Source organism: Mytilus trossulus, chromosome 2 (assembly GCF_036588685.1).
Source record: "Mytilus trossulus isolate FHL-02 chromosome 2, PNRI_Mtr1.1.1.hap1, whole genome shotgun sequence".
Lineage (NCBI taxonomy): Eukaryota > Metazoa > Mollusca > Bivalvia > Mytilida > Mytilidae > Mytilus > Mytilus trossulus.
Window position 1 is genome coordinate 63832224 of NC_086374.1, and position 18056 is coordinate 63850279.

At 33.2% G+C, this 18056-nt stretch overlaps 1 protein-coding gene across 1 annotated transcript; it reads left to right on the plus strand.

The window, feature by feature from the left end:
* The first annotated feature begins 11575 nt into the window (after positions 1 to 11575).
* On the plus strand, positions 11576 to 13547 carry LOC134705935 (uncharacterized). The gene is made up of 2 exons (XM_063564648.1): positions 11576 to 13472; positions 13534 to 13547. Exons 1-2 carry the CDS (start codon positions 11576 to 11578, stop codon positions 13545 to 13547), a joined length of 1911 nt encoding a protein of 636 aa, XP_063420718.1.
* Positions 13548 to 18056: the final 4509 nt, after the last annotated feature.

An 18056-nucleotide genomic window follows, 5' to 3' on the forward strand; every position in this document is an offset into this window, starting at 1 on the left:
TAGATGGGGTATTAATCATGTAACTTCAAGTCAAATGTACATGAATCTATCTTAAAAGCAAAGATAAATTCAACAAGTGCCAATGAGACAACTCTCCATCAAAGTCACAATTTGTAAAAGTAAACCATTATAAGCCAAATTATGGCCTTCAACACAGAACCTTGACTCACACCGAACAGAACGTTTTATGTCCGTTTTAAGATGAGAACTGGGCCAAAAGTTGAATAGATATTTAAAGATGCACGGTTAAGTTTGAATATACTAAAGAAAGTGGGATAATCCCAAAAAATATAATAATATTGGAATACTTTCATTTCTATAATTATGTATGCAATACAGAGACTATATTTTTCTTAAGTTGACTGCTGTACTTCTTTTTTTGACAGTTTTAACTCTTATGTCTATTTGTTTTGTTCACACATTGTGGTCAATATAATGGAATTAAATGCAACTTTCATACAAATGGAAGGTTTAGCAAGTTATAAATATAAAACAAGATTTGGTATGAAAACCAATGAGACAACGCTCTACATTAGAAATTAACAACTATAGGTAACCGTACGGTCTTCAACTATGAGCGAAGCCTATACCGCATAGTCAGCTAAAAAAGGCCCCGAAATGACAAATGTTTAACAACTCAGACGAGAAAACATGGCAGTAACTTATGTACGAAATAGGAAGGAAAACAAATATGTAACACATCAACAACGACAACCTCTGAATTACATTCTCCTGATTTTGAACAGGAAAATACATACACAATGTGGCAGGGTTAAACATGTTAGTGGGATCCTAACTCTCCCCTGAACCAGCTGAGACAGTGGTGTAACAGTATAAAATTAAAAGAAACTATAAATATCAGTTGAACAAGGCTTAAATCATCAGATAGATACAAATAGAAATAAATCTAACAAAGACACACACACACAGAGTCGGCGTGGCCGGGTACTTGTATATCCCAACAACGAAAAGACACAGTGTACAGATACTCACAATTACTGACAGCTAGTTAAAAGCCAATAAGTTCTTATAAAAAAAACATGCATCTAAGACTAAATTATCAATCAGTACACATCATACATCCAATGGATTTAGTGTAAAGACGTCACAAACAGTCAGAAATACAACATGACCTTGTGTAATGCAGAGATACCGGTATCAATAGATTGTAGATCCATCAATGTGTATATGTATACATAACAATAATATTAAGTTTGCTTCCAACTTACTGATAACAATATCAATATTGATACCAATGAAAACGATATTCAATGAACTAATAACAGTGTTGAATTGACAACATTTTAGAATAAGTTTATCTAAAGGATTGATAAGTTTACCAGGATCGTTTCTTAATCCCGGGCACGGTAAACAACGTCTTTGTAAAAATGAAAATGTGCTATACCGCTTGTAATAAGTTATCTACAGGTTCAACCAAATTTCAAATGAAAATTTTATATCGATTAAGAAATTAAGTGAAGGTTTTGAGAAATTTGTTGTATCGAAATCCTTGGCTTAATAATTTTATAGAAATACATAGATTACATTCGTTAAAATAAAAAAAAAATCACAACGTACACGGGCATAGCGAATGAGTTAAGGAACATACAAAATGTAAGATGATGCCAAAGGAACATCACCATCCAAAAAAGGAAATAAACTATAAATATTGAAAAATCGTCCTTTTGTCGTTGATTTTAGTATGGAGTAGGATAATTGTAAGTGTCGTTCAATTGATCAATTAAATGAAATTTAGACAAAGCGTTACTGAATTTGGTCATAAACTGTGATTCATAATAGTACAAAAAACAAGTCTGCTATTAAAGGGGCGCAATTGGTGCCCATTGGCATGCCTAGATGTACATATATATTATCAATAATCTCATCACACCTCCATTAAGTGTATTTAGCATATTTATCTTTTTCATTAGAGAAGAAGGCTTTAAATGAGTTACATCAAATAAATTTGCAATCATATTTAAAAAAACGACCATTCAACTATAAATAGGTAATGTTTGATAAGATTATGTGGAAGTGTAATGTAATAAGTAGAACAGTCAAAACTGTCAACAGAATCAAAGATATCATCAAAAGCACGTTATTTATCATAAACACTCCAAAACTAGTTAATTCAACAATTTTCGTATATTTTATTACAATAGTTTATGATTAGTTCTCTAATAGCAGTTAAGGAACTCGTTAAAATCTCTGAAACATTAGTTGAAGAACACTTACTAGAGGCCGAGATGAAACGATATGTGACTGGTATTTTGTTTAGTTCAGATAACCAATACATAGTAGGGACCTTCAAATGTTAAGAAAAAGCCTTAAGCTGTGATGTGGTTATGATATGTTTGTTTACTATATGATCCCCTGTTGAGCGCACGGACTTTAATGAATTCAAAATTTCGATTCTTAATAACGTCTATGTAGTATTTACGTCATAAAATCACCACATTGTTGGGTACTTTGTCGGCCGGTACAAATACAAACCACTTTTAAAGTTCTTGAAGTTTATTTATTTTTCAAGAAAAAGGCGTATTATTTTTGAATTATTTTCAAAATGTGATATTCTATTACCTGCATCATTCATACATCTATCTTCAGGTTTGTCGATACGGGGGAACATGTTATGATGGAAAACAGCTGTAACTATACTCGAATATTTATAAAAAGGGTCGAAAAAAGAAATCATGATAAACTCCTTGAAAATATCATGTAATTTACTAACTGGTATTTGACCCGGTTATCATAAGAATTGATGCCTTCCACTGATTTTAAATATACATAGGAGATTACCTAGTATATACAATATACGATGTTAAATTTGTTGATTTCGATTGATACGTGATACGGTCATTGCCGATGGTTAGAACATTGTGGATTAAAAACAGCTTTAATTTTCTTTTTTCTACATAAGACAGTGCCTGTACCAATTCAGGAATATGAATGTTATTATACATTCGTTTGATGAGTTTTAGCTTTTAATTTTGGCATTTGATTAGGGATTTTCCGTTTTTAATTTTACTTGCAATTAGGAAACCGAAATAATTCAAATAAAATTCGGGTGTCTCAAAAATAGTTTGTTGATGTACTTAAGTAAGTACGAAATTTAGATTAGAATAGGGAATTCGAATCATGTCTTTTCTGCCATTTACAAAAAGTTACCATTTCGTTACATACATTAATATCGATTCGTGTCGGTTATCCATACATACAGATTTTTCTCCAAATGTCACAAAATTCATAACAAAATATTGAATAAATAACATTATGATTTTTTTTTTCGCATGTAGCTGCTAATTTAATACCAAGACGGCTGTCAGTATACCACAGAGTTAAGCATAGAACCCTATCAGAAAAAAACCAATAGAAATATATTTGGTAGAAAACACATACGCCATACGTTTGGAGAAAACAACATTCAATTATACTCACAGTCAGACAATAACTGATCTGTGGCCACACTTGAGATATCATGAAATAATTATTATTTTTCTAATTTTATCTTCGTTTTCTGTCAGATAATAAGTTGAGGTTCGATGGGAAGAAATTAATTTACACTGTATTCGCTGTAATAGTTATACAAGTACATTTCATTAGAACAAATTGCATGTTAAATACGTTTCCTAAAAGAATTATCTAACTTCAACTTTATCACGTCAACACACCTACATGAAGTTATATAAACGTACAACTCTATATATACTAGATACTGTCATTGTCGGTGGTCAATTTCCGCAAAATGAGCGCTCAACAGAACTTTACAGAATTTAAAAGCGCTACGTATTGTGCAGATAACTGTAACAAAGCAAATTATATACTGCTAATAATAGTTTTATATACATTTGGATCTTTAACAGTTCTTTTTAATATTCCATCATTATTTATATTGATAGTTACATTCTGGAGAAAACTGGAATTGAAAGGTATTCATATGATGAGTTTGAGTTTTACTGACGCCTTACTAGGAGTTATGTGGATGCTGTCCGTGAATACACTTGGAGGAACAAAGCTATCTTTTATTAATTGTATTTTCAGAAATTGGTTGTATTGTGTTACGTTTCTCGCTACCAGGTTTCAGGTGTTAGGAATTTGCATTGAGCGAATTATATTTATTTGTTTGAATAAAAAAATTGTGAGTCAACAGAAGAAAAAAATGTCAATCGGCATAATTATAATGTCATGGGGAATAGCTATACTTATAGTTACCATTATGGCGGCTGTCATAGTCAGGAGTTACGATGAAGACCAAACGTGTTCATTTGATGGTCTTTTTCAAGAACATAAGAATGCAACATTTGGAACAATGGGAGTCATTACTGCCCTTACTGTTGTTGCCGTGGTGTTTACCATGACAATTGTATTGGTTTTTCTTATTCAACATCAAAAGAAAATGAACAAATTAAATGTTCGTAAAATAAAAAAATCTGACATTAACCTGTGCATAACAATTGGTATAATAGCTATTTTTTTCTTTGTTGTAAATAGTCCTTTAACAGTGGTGTATCTACTGGAAGGGTTCTATCCTGGTATGCCATCATCAAGAATTATACGGAATGCGTCCTTTTTGTTTGCAGGGATAAATTCAATGGTTGATCCATTCATATACCTTTTCAGGATTAAATACTATCGAAATTTACTCCGAAAAAGTATAAACCAAATTCGCTCCTGCTCTTCTGTTCGTCCCCAAAGTTTGTGATTGAGTTTAAAGAATCGCTTGAACCCCACATTTCTGTTATTTAAAACGAACTGTAGAACAATTATGATGTTGTCACATATGTTTAAAAGGAAATTAAGACTTCTCAGTGTATATATCAGAAGTAAATACACAGCTAAGAACATCAATTACAGCGCTTTTTACTGGAATTAGTTAGAATACTAGTATTTTACATAATTATCAACAAATGCATTTGGTTATAGAAAATTTATGATATTTATGATGTATGATTGAAATAAAAATATTATAATATCATTATTTTTTTGCTATTCATATTATAAGAACAGAACAAATATGGCTTTTGAAATATCAACGATTTTTTTCATTTTGGTTCTTATGAAATTGTCAGGATACAAGCATTATACTATAATTGTCAGAAAATTAGAGTTTTACACAATCAAGTAACAATTTTACTGGAATTGCCGATAGGCATGTAATTTTGAATTTATTTTCTTTTTAAAAAGGCTTCTGTTATGGGATTTTTGAGACAATGGCGTCATCCAAATAAGTGCAAATATAACATGGAGTCATTTATTAAAACAAACAAAAAAGGGAATGACGTCTTGGCATTGCGTCTATCCATCATAAACTTGCTTGGGGGAACACTTCATAATAAAATTACCGCCAAAAAGGAAATGATTTTACAATGCCAGGTGACGCATGCAAACCTAAAGACTTTTATCTATCCGATGCGCCTGGTTCTTGCACTTTTAGGTAGAGTTCATATTTCTCCAAGGTTTGTTTGACCATGAAGTATACATTTGGAATGAGATTTTAACATTGGTTAACTACTGTTGTCTTAGTTTGGTTTTGCTTAAAGTTTAAGCTATAAAAGTATAAGATGAGTTAATGGTTTTCTTTCCTAAAAACAGTAGGTGCTTTGAGGGGTTTGAATTCCTTGCTTGTCAGAATATTTTGCATTAACTTAATTTCATTTTGCTAAATTTATAAAGGTTTTTATGAACTATGTTTATACCAAACAACATATGATAAAGACAACTGATGGTGTGTAGCGTGCTACATTATCAATATAGAATACATTATTACATTTTCGTTATTTCTTAATTTTTTTTTCTAAAGCAGCAATGTACAAATCAGAAATGAAAAATTACTTTTTTATATGGAATATGATAACATAATTCTTTAAATGCCATAGAGTGTGGCATACCCTCTGGTACCTTTCGCCCCTTTTTTTTCAAATGTCAACTATGTTTGAAGCTATTAGAAAAAAAAAATTCAGAAAAAGTCTGATCAGAGAAAACACAACTTCACAGAGACCTAGAGAAAAAGTCTGATCCGAAAAGCCACAACTGTTAAACAGTGGCTATATTAAAAACTATGAGATAGAAAGTTTGCTAAAGAGACCAGGAGAAAAAGCTTGATCAGAGTAGTCACAACTGTTAAAGAGTGGCTATATTAAAAACTATGAGATAGAATGTTTGCCAAAGACACCCAGAGAAAAAGTCTTATCAGAGAAGCCACAACTGTTTATCATTGGCTATATAAAAAACTATGAGAGAATTTTTGCCAAAGAGACCCAATTGTTACTAAACGTTGTTGTTTTATTCAAGAACTCAATAACTGATTTACCTTTAAAGGCCTGTGGGCTCTAGATCAAAAGACATTTGAATATAGTTATCGAGGTCTAAATTTAAGGTTAGTTTAGAAGACAATAACAATCAAAACCAAGGAGTAAACAAAGACTCATAAAACCAAAGGTCATTTACATCAACAGTTGTAAATAATAATTAAGAAACAACACGAACTCCACTAAAAACCGGGAGTAAAATCAGGTGCTCCTGAAGGGTAAGCATTTCCTGCACCGTTTACGGCACCCGTCGTGTTATTTCTTTGTTCAGTCCGGTAATGATGGAGAGTTATTATGACTGAGGATGAACAAAGAAAAAAGATACTGAAAAGAATTAAACTATGAAAGAGTTACAATGTATTATAATGGGAAAATGTCAATAAGATATTGTATTATTATATGTTTCTTACAAATTGTCCTAGAAAAATAAACTCAGTCTCAGTTTTGTGTAAAAGTGTAATAACTTTACATTCGTGCAATATAAAAAATTGCTACCATTTAATTATTCTTTTTGTATTATCTTTAAAGCAAATTGCCATTCTATTCTTACTGAATGCATTTTGTTTGTCCGAGAAAACATTCATTTTGTAGTGCATTTTTGTTTTTTGGACGGGTATGTGAGGGAATATGTCACAACGAACACACACAGTTAATAATAATTGATGGTACTTGAACGCTTTAAATCAAAGGGATGACATTATTGGCCCTATTATTCTGCCTATTCGTCGACAACGCGGTTTCAACCATGTTTTCCAACAGGATAACGCTAGATTTCATGTAAGAAGGATTTGTATGGATCATCTTGAAAAAAAACATATTCGAGTTCTCCCGTGGCCAGCTTTATCATCGAATGTTCCCATATAGAACAGTTATGGGATCAACTTGGTAAGACGTGTTTAAGATAGGCAAAATCCACTGGAAAAAAACGCTACTAGATTTTGGATTAGCTCTCATAAAGTTGAGAAACAATACACACTAAGCAAACATTAGACTTTGATTGTATGTATTTGTCGTAGATGTGAAGCTGTAGTTGCTTCGAGAGTGGGTCATACTCGCTATTACATTTCGCAAACTGAAAATGAGGATGACTTTGATCCGTCCATCTTCGGTCCAGGAACTGTATAGAACGTTTTTTTTTTGTTACTGTAACACGTAGGACGTAAAAAAACATATTTCTTTCGTAATTTTTTTCTACTGCACGGTAAAATATTATTTTTGATCTAAGTGTTGTATTGTTTTTTTGTGTTTACTAGTATATAATAAATAAAACACGTCCTTCAGACAAAGCTATTTTGAAAAATTGAAAAACAAGAATACAAAAATTGTCATTCAACAATAACACATTGACGGATTGTTTAATTACACAGCCACGTCATGTGTAAAAAAAACACAACAAAAAGTCATGTATACAAAGCATATTTGCAACAATAAAAGCCAATTATACATAGATTGTCATACACCAATAAGACATTGACGGGATGTATAAGTACAGAGTCAGGTCATATATAAAAAAAAACGCAAACAGTTGCCAAAGTACTTTTTATATATTTAAAGCAAGTTGCCCAAGTACTGATCCTATTCTGACTGAATGCATTTCTTTCGTTAGAGAAACCCATTTATTCTGTATTGCATTTTTCGGACGTTCAATACATATTAAGAAAATTCCCATCTAAGCTTTCTTACTACGATTTGTACAGTAGGGTATATTACTTTTGGGCAAAAAAAATAGGCAAAGCCTTCGAGCTGATTTTTATGGACAATTTCAAGTTTAGAGAGAATGAATTCAGTCTTTACTATTTTCGAATCAGACATATTAATTTATACCTGTTTCAACCGCACTTAATCACAACTTCATTTCAAAATTCATAAGCAATAAGTGTAATTTCATACCCTCACTAGCTATTTGGGGCAGAATCATACAGACATAAATGGGAAAGATGTTGGAAAATAAATTGCAATTAAAATACTGTTTAGACTAAGAACGTTAATTTAGACAACAGTTATCAAAGGGCGATAACTGTGTAATCTGGCCATACTCAAGATCAGACTTCTTTACCTATAGAATTATTGCAAAAAAAGTAAAATCATAAAAGTAATGAACTCCGCGGTTAATTTAAAACTGAAAGTCCCTGGCAAAATCAAACGCTCAAACACGTCAAACGAATGGGTAACAACTGTCAGATTTTTTACTTGGTACAGGCATTTTGTTATGTTAAAAATAGTGGATTGAACTAAATTTTATAGCTGGCTAAACATCTAACTTTTATGACAGTCGCATCAAATTCAATAATTAAATCAATAAAAAAAAGTATCAAGGATACCCCGCTATATTTATGTACGTCAAATGGGTGTTTCATCCACTACAATAGTCATTTGTTAACTCTATTCACAATATTCATTTTGTCCTTGCAATGCAGCTTCAAAAAATATTGAAACATGAGACATTTCACGAGAACTTAAACATAAATATGCTTTGTATTTTGGCCCTTTAATTTAATAAAAAAAATTACTATCCTTATGGAGACAAAAAGACTGCATATATTAAAAAATGCTGATACCGTGAGTGTTCGGGTACTCTCTTTAAATGCGGTCGGCCTGGGACGCATTGTTTTTTTTAACAATGTTGTGAATAGGAAATAGAGTGCATGCAAATAAAATATACATATTGAAATACGTTTTTTTTAAATGCTCTCTATATTTTAACTTATAAATCAAATGCACTTTTACAATTCATTTGAAAAGAGCATAACTATTACGTCAGGATTACTGTTATTGTGAAATCATGAATCTTCACAGCATATATTAATTAGGAATACAGTAGTAATTAATATTCAACTTATGTCTTATTAGTCAGCTCTATTCTAACAACTTTGAAATATTCAAAGCTTGATGACAGATGTGTTTTGATTAACCGAATTAATCAACTCGTCATGAACATTACTGTTCGCACGTTGAGTGTGTCATTTTTCTTACAAATAAGTTATGTTCATTTGCAAGGTTCATAAAACTTTCTGTTTAAAGACCAGCTGTACTTTTCTATTATGGATATAAACCAGTCCTTTATGTATCTACATTGAAACCTGTATAAGGCTGACTATATCATTCTAAAGAAGAAAAAAAAACATAACTTTATTGATTTCACGTGTCCAAAGTGCTGAAAGTTACCTTTTCGAAGAGGTAAATCTGAGACTAAGATTAAAGAAGTTTACAGTTGCTTAAACCTTGTTTTAATCACATACTATTGTTAAGAAAATATTAAACTTTTAATGAAAGCAGTTATTGTTTGTCAAACTGCTATATTTAACCAATAAATATTTGCCAATAAAGTGTGTGTAAAGTTTTTAAAATAATATTTGTATATCTTTGTCAAAGGGCCAATATTAATTTTGACAACATGTTATTAAATGATTAAACTAATCAATGTATTTGTCTTCATCATTTTAAGGTAAGAAACATGAGGGAATTGCATGAACTCCGAAAATATTACCCTCCATGCGAATCCACACTCATTTATTATTTAAAATTCAGTAAAATATCATATCAGACAACTTTAATGATATCTTGAAGAACTTATATCGAAATAACCTGAAGCTTGTAAATGCAGACATTGTCACATATAGACCGTACTGGTCAGTCAATTCATTGTGGGACGTTAAACTTATGAATTTTCTATTACAGTAGTTCATCCTCATGGCTGCGTGGGAGCGATTTTGTGCAAGGATCAAGTCCATGTTAATAATTTCCGTTAAGTACACGATAGTAAGGTATACACTGAACTATGAATACGCCATTCGATTGAGCAGAGGGTATGTTTCTACTGTGAAATAAGATGTCAACAATTGGAAAGTTAAAATCATCATGTTTATCATAGTTTCTGGTCTAAAATTATTCATCTGTGTCGAGTTCAAGATATGAAAGAGGCGATATTCTTTCGATAGTATCCCTATTCAGAATATAATTATTAGATGATGTGATTGTGATTGACAAAAAAACTTTCCGCCATAGCACACAGATGAAGCAGATATCAACCACTTCCATGTAAATCCTTTGACAATGCTCAAAGATCATAACACCTAGCTTGCTAAAGCAGCCGCCGCGCCGAAATGGTAAATGCCAAATAAATAATTCGTCGGGTCATTTCTTAAATGACCTCATCATAGAAACCATACTCAAAAACACATCCTACCAGCCCCATTCAAGCCTTTAATTTGCAATCAACATTTGAATAACTATCTTTAAACATTATATAAAATCGATATTGGGATTATCACAAAACTTTTAATTTTGTTTAACGTACGATTTGTTGTACCTTTGTAAGAACAATTTTGTTGGCGCATGTACTGTTAAATCGTCTAATTATGTTCTTCTTAAAATAACATATTTGTAAATGCAACAGATCAAAAGATTAATTATAAATGTTAATTTTACAACAGTCAATGCTCGTACGTTTGTATATAATTTTTAAATACACAAGCGAGTTTGAAGTAAGTATCTCTATCAAATAAGTTTCAAGGCAGAAATTCACATAGGGCATCATATGGTCTTCAACAATAAAGAATCAAACAAAGTTTTTGTTTTATACATGTTTACAACTTTAAGAAAGAAAAACAAATTTGAAGAGAAACTGAAGTATATCAAATTGCAACAAAGGTTCAAGTAAAAAAAGGTCAAATTCGACGTCATGTTCACTCTAAACCCGCCGTATCTTTTTTTTACATATCTGTCTGGTTTCAACATTAGTATTTTGAAATACCGGATGCTGTAATTTTAGAACAGATCTAAATTTATGCTAGAATACAAAACAATAAATAGCATTTCGGGAAGTCATGAGGGAAACGTCGGTCAATAAAAAGCGCGAGAGGAGTTTGTTAATCCAGAGAAGATACAATTTGCTGAATGGGGTATTAAAACCTACAACACAAAAGATACCGAATACACTGTAAATGCAAATTGGAATGTCACTAAAATCAAAAGCTCACACACATCCAAATTATGAAGAACAATCTTATTCCTGACTTGATAAAGGCATTTACTTGTGTATGAATAGAAGAAATTTATTACATACTGTAGTATATTATGTTTATTTGGTTTTGTGGTAGTTAGTCATTAGTAATAGACATTGTAATAGTTTCTTTCCCTTTTCTTTATAGACTCCTGTAATCATGAATGATGGTTTGGATTTAAGTTGATAAATAAAACATGTATCTACTTGAGAACTCTTTTGAATGATTATTAACTACACTACAGTTTTATCAACTTAAATCATCATGCATAAATATCCCAGGCCCGAACAATTGGATGCCAATCCTGATTCACCTACAGCAGCAAAAGAATGGTTTCACTGGAAACGAACTTTTACGAATTTTCTAACCTCTGCCGGAGAAGCAGTTCCAGACAAACTGATAATGTTGATCAATTTTGTTTCGCCGCGTATATATGAGTATATTGGTGAATGTGAAACTTACGATACCGCTATATCACTGTTAGAAGCTGTGTATGTTCGACCAACAAACGAGGTTCTAGCTAGGCACTTGTTAATAACACGCAGACAACAGACAGGTGAGACACTTGACCAGTTTCTACAAGAGCTTAAAGTATTGGCAAAGGATTGTAACTTTCAACCAGTGACGGCCGATAAATATAAGGAAGAATACACAAGGGACGCGTTTATAAATGGACTTTGCTCACAAATTGTTCGACAGCGTTTGTTGGAAAATAAAACTCTTGACCTTAAGACAATGTTTAATCAGGCGCGAACATTAGATCTAGCTCAACGCAGTAATGAAATGTATGTTCAGCCATATTCTGTGACAGCCGCGATTGGACAAAAACCAGATGAAAGTGTTCCAGATACCACAAAAAAACTTCAATTCGTTACTGAAGAAGACAAGATTACAGCAGCTGCTGCACAACGACCCGGAAGTAAACAAAAGTGCTTCTTTTGTGGGAATAATGCTCATGCGAGACGTTTTTGTCCGGCAAAGGATGCCTCTTGTCATAACTGTAGTAAGAAAGGACACTTTTCGAAAGTGTGTAAATCTAATACAACAAGTACTGGGACATCTGCCTCTTGTACTCCCATATTAGCAACTGTAACTGCTGCATCTCCGCAATGTTTAAAGAAAGCAGTCATAAATGTGCGTGTGAATGAACGTCCGTGCAAAGCCTTGATAGACAAAGGTAGTTCTGAAAGTTTCATTGATAGACAATTTGCAAAATTAATGTCATTAAATATAAATGACGCTACCGGAAGTGTATCGATGGCATCCAGTGCTCTCAGTAGTCCTACAGTAGGAATTTGCAATGTAAACTTAAACATTGATGGACATTTCTATCGGAATATGCAGTTATCTGTCCTCAATAAACTCTGTTGTGACATTATATTGGGACAGGACTTCATGAAAAGACACGACAGTATAAAAATAAGTTTCGGTGGAAGCAGACCAGCCGTAGAAATAAATGACTCAAATACAGTTTGTGGTTTAGCTGCTTCAAGTGTTGATCCGCCGGAATTATTTGCTACCTTGACAAGTGAATGCCGACCTATTGCTACAAAATCAAGGAAGTACAGTGCAGTCGATAGAGAATTCATAGAAAAGGAGACAACAAGATTACTTACCGGAGGTATAATCGAGCCTAGTATGTCACCATGGAGAGCTCAAGTTTTAGTGACTTCAAATGAAAGGCACAAGAAAAGACTAGTAATCGATTACTCTCAAACTATAAACAGATTTACTGAACTTGATGCTTATCCGTTTCCTAACATTAATCAAATGGTCTCAGATATCGCCAAATACAAGGTATACAGTACGCTTGATTTACGAAGTGCCTATCACCAAATTCCGTTACGTGAACATGAAAAGAAGTATACAGCTTTTGAAGCCAATGGCAGTTTATATCAATTTCGGCGAGTCCCCTTTGGCGTTACGAACGGAGTTGCTTGTTTTCAAAGGGTAATTGACCGTCTAGTGGCCGAAAACAAATTAGAAGCAGTATTTGTGTATATCGACAATATCACAATAGGCGGAATGGACCAAACCGAACATGACGAAAACTTACGTCGATTTCTTGATGTTGCCGACAAACATCAGCTAACATTTAATGAGGACAAATGTGTGTACTCTGTCGAGTCATTTGATCTACTTGGATATACCATCAGTCAAGGTATTTTACGACCGGACCCTGATCGAATGAAGCCGCTAAGGAAACTCCCTGTGCCCCACAGTCCTAAATCGGTGAAAAGAGCCATTGGAATGTTTTCGTATTATAGTCAATGGATACCAAGATTCTCAGACAAAATCAAACCGTTAGCTAACGCTACTTCTTTTCCGTTAGACTCTATTGCAGTGAAAGCATTCGACGATTTGAAATCCGACCTTGAAAACGCAAGCATAAGTGCAATTGATGAAGCTATTCCTTTTGTCGTAGAAACCGATGCCTCGGATTCTGCAGTAGCCGGAAGTCTCAATCAGGGTGGAAGGACTGTTGCTTTCTTTTCGAGAACTTTAAATGCTCATGAATTAGGACACTCATCTGTAGAAAAGGAAGCATGTGCCATTATAGATGCGGTTCGAAAATGGAGACACTTACTTAGTGGGAAACATTTCACTCTTGTCACTGATCAGGAAGCAGTTTCTTATATGTTTGATTCAAAAAAGCACGGTAAAGTGAAAAATGACAAAATAATTCGATGGAGAACTGAATTGAGCTGTTACAGCTATGATATAAAATATCGTCCTGGACAAGACAATGCATCAGCCGATTGCTTTTCTCGAGCGTACTGCTCATCCATCAGCTCCGATTCTCTTTCTGAACTACATAGTGCACTTTTCCATCCGGGCATCAATCGACTTCTTCACTTCGTCCGTTCAAAGAACTTACCTTTCTCAGTTGATGACGCCAAGAGAACAATCAAACAGTGTGAGATTTGTGCAAAAGTAAAACCTCAGTATGCTAAACCGAATGCATCACCTCTTGTGAAAGCTACACAACCATTTGAACGCTAAAGCATTGATTTTAAAGGACCACTGCCGTCTGTTAGTACAAAGAAGTATATTCTTACCGTTGTTGACGAATACTCAAGATTCCCGTTTGCCTTTCCTTGTTCCGATATGACAAGCGCAACAGTTATTCAGTGTTTACGACAGTTATTTGCTCTTTTTGGTATGCCTGCTTATATTCACTCGGACCGTGGTCAATCTTTCATGAGTGCCGAACTCAAAACTTTTCTACAATCGCATGGAGTAGCTACTAGCAGGACAACGCCATACAGCCCACAGAGCAATGGACAATGTGAACGCTATAACGGTATCATCTGGAAAGCCGTGACACTAGCATTAGAATCTTTGGGACTTAAAGAGACGCAGTGGGAAAGTGTATTGCCAGATGCACTGCACTCTGTTCGAAGTTTGTTATGTACATCAATAAACTGTACTCCACATGAAAGGTTTTTCAACTTTACAAGAAGATCATCATCTGGCCAATCTATTCCGTCGTGGTTAGCCAATCCTGGACCAGTTTTAATGAAAAAGCATGTGCGTGCGACTAAATATGATCCTCTCGTCGAGGAAGTAGATCTTTTGGAAGCTAATCCAACTTATGCTCATGTTAGATTGCCTGATGGACGCAAAACTACTGTATCAGTCCAACATCTAGCGCCAAGAGGACAATCAATAAGCAATGACAATCTTGATCATTCCGTTTTGAACGATCATACAACTATGGACATTTCCGAAACCGATGTTGAAAATACAATACAGGAAGCAACCAACAACACGAACAACACTATGGAAACATCTCCCGTTATTAGACGTTCTACACGTGAAGTTAAGAAACCATCTAGATTTGGATTTGACGATTAACTGAAATTTTTTATTGAACTATTGTGTTGACTTTAAGAGAGGGTGAATGTAGTATATTATGTTTATTTGGTTTTGTGGTAGTTAGTCATTAGTAATAGACATTGTAATAGTTTCTTTCCCTTTTCTTTATAGACTCCTGTAATCATGAATGATGGTTTGGATTTAAGTTGATAAATGTATCTACTTGAGAACTCTTTTGAATTATTATTAACTACACTACACATACATTATTGTAAATAGACCAATTTCTTTGCAAGGACAGCTTAGAACAAAGCTAAAATTAAATTTATTTTAAAATGTAACACACTTATGTATCTATCTGATAAGTTGAACCCTTTTTGACTGAATCTTATAATTGGTTACTATGTTATACTGTAATATTATTAATTCGCATATTTTAACAAATTTGATTCGTTTAGGGATAGTCACATGTTAAACTATATTTTTGAAGGTAGAGAAAAACGGCGGATAGCAAAAAGCATATTGCACAGAGCATATTGCACGGTTATTTTTAGAATATCTAAAACCCGATTTACTTTGTGACGTCATGTAATGAATTTCAGGATATCGTTAAACGTTTTGAAACAAATGATATCTGTGATCGATTATTTGACGAAAAAAATCTTCAATTACTTAAGATGTCAAACAAACGAAAAAAATTAAATTAAATAACAACTAATATGTTGTTTTTGTCAAGGAGACAATATGATATCTATAAAATTCAAACAAAATCAAATGACGATTTTGATACAAATATGCATAATGGTCTGAAATTAATAATATAACAAATATAGCCTTTGTATGAGGTCAATACAGGAACAGGATATATCGACCCAAAGAAGTATATCGACCTCAGATTTCGTCCTCAGTCAATATACTTCTTTCAGGTAAATATATCCTTGTATCTCAGTTCTAAGTAATTTGAAAAGTACATTCCCAAAAAACTCACTTCCGAGGAAATTCAAAACGGAAAGATAATTATCAAAGGTACCAGGATTATAATTTAGTACGCCAGACGCGCGTTTCTTCTACATAAGACTCATCAGTGACGCTCATTTCAAAATATATATTTATAAAGCCAAACAAGTAAAAAGTTGAAGAGCATTAAGGATCCAAAATTCCAAAAAATGTGCCAAATACGGCTAAGGTAATCTATGCCTAGGATCAGAAAATCCTCTTTTTTTTTCGAAAAATTCAAAGTTTTGTTAACAGCAAATTCGTAAAAATGACCACATTATTGATATTCATGTCAACACCGAAGTGTTGACAACTGGGCTGGGACGAAAAGAGCCTAATCAAATTTCAAAAGCTCAAACACATCAAACGCATGGTGTGTTGTAGAAGTGCACATGGCGTTTGTGGAATATTGTCAACCTTTCTTATCTTCTGTGTGAATAAAAGATTTCTGAAATAATTCACTTTATTGAAAACACAGACCGATCATACAGAAACACAATGTACACACGATCTTGTTCTATAGCTCGTATTACTTTTGATATTTCCACTTCATTTAGATTTAGATAATCACTATTGCTTCAGACAATTTTGCATAGTATACCTCCTTGCTTCTACCTTTGATTTTATGGAAGACCGAAGTTGGTCGGTCGACAAGGCGTTAACCTCAATTATAGACCATAAACATATCAATACTTCTTTCCCAAGTTGCAGAGCAACATGCTCGAATTGTTAACAAGGAGATTCCTTTAAACTTTCCAATTCTAAGATTACCACATCATCATTCACATAATCTGTATACTGGCGATACACGTTGAAACATTAAATGCTAAACTGTGTACTCTGCGTGTTTTGTATATCGGGTTGTATGCCTCGGCATTTACTTAAACACGAGTATACCAACTACCATTATTTCGTTATTTTTCTGTACATAAATTAGGCCGTTTGTTTTCTCGTTTGAATTGTTTTACATAGTCATTTCAGGGTATTTTATAGTTGACTATGCGGTATGGGCTTTGTTCATTGTTGAAGTCCGTATGATGACCTATAGTTGTTAATTTCTGTGTCATTTTAGTCTCTTGTGGAGAGTTGTCTCATTGGCAATTATACCACATCTTCTTTTTTCATATTAAACTAAGAACCCTATGAGAAAAATATAAGAATATATTTGGTTGGGCAACCACATACATACGTTTTTTGGTAAAACACATTCAATTATACTCACACTTAGTCCTTCCAAATCATTACTGATCTGTGTCCACACTTGTGATATTATCAAATAATTATTTTGTTTCTAATATTCACTTTGGTCTTCTTTTAGATCATTCGTTTATTAATAAGAGGAAATTAATTTACACTATTCGCTGTAACTCTTTTTACAGGTAAATTACATTAGTACTTATTGCGTGTTTGATACGTGCACCCAAAAAATATCTAACTATAAATGAATCAACTGTTGGAGAAACGTAATCATAGTACTTATATCAAAATATAATTCTTAATATATCAAATACGATCATCATTTGGTGATCAATTCAGCGAAATGAGCGTACAACAAAACTTCACAGAATTTGATAATGATACGTATTGCGCAAATAATTGTAACAACACAAATTCTATGTTGTTCGTACCGTTGTAGTTTTATATGTCTTTGGATCTTTAACAGTTGCATGTAATGTTCCATCATTACTTATAGTGATGGTTGCATTCTTAAGGAGACTTGAAATGAAGGGAATTCATATGATGAGTTTGAGTTTAACTGATGCCTTACTTGGAGTTTCTTGGATGATGTTAACGAGTACACTTGGAGGAAGAAAGCTATCTTTTGTTGACTGTGCTTCCATAAGTTATATGCTTTGTGTTACGTTTTTCTATGTTTCAGGTCTTAGGAATTTGCATTGAGCGAAATATGGTAATTTGTTTCAACTCAAAA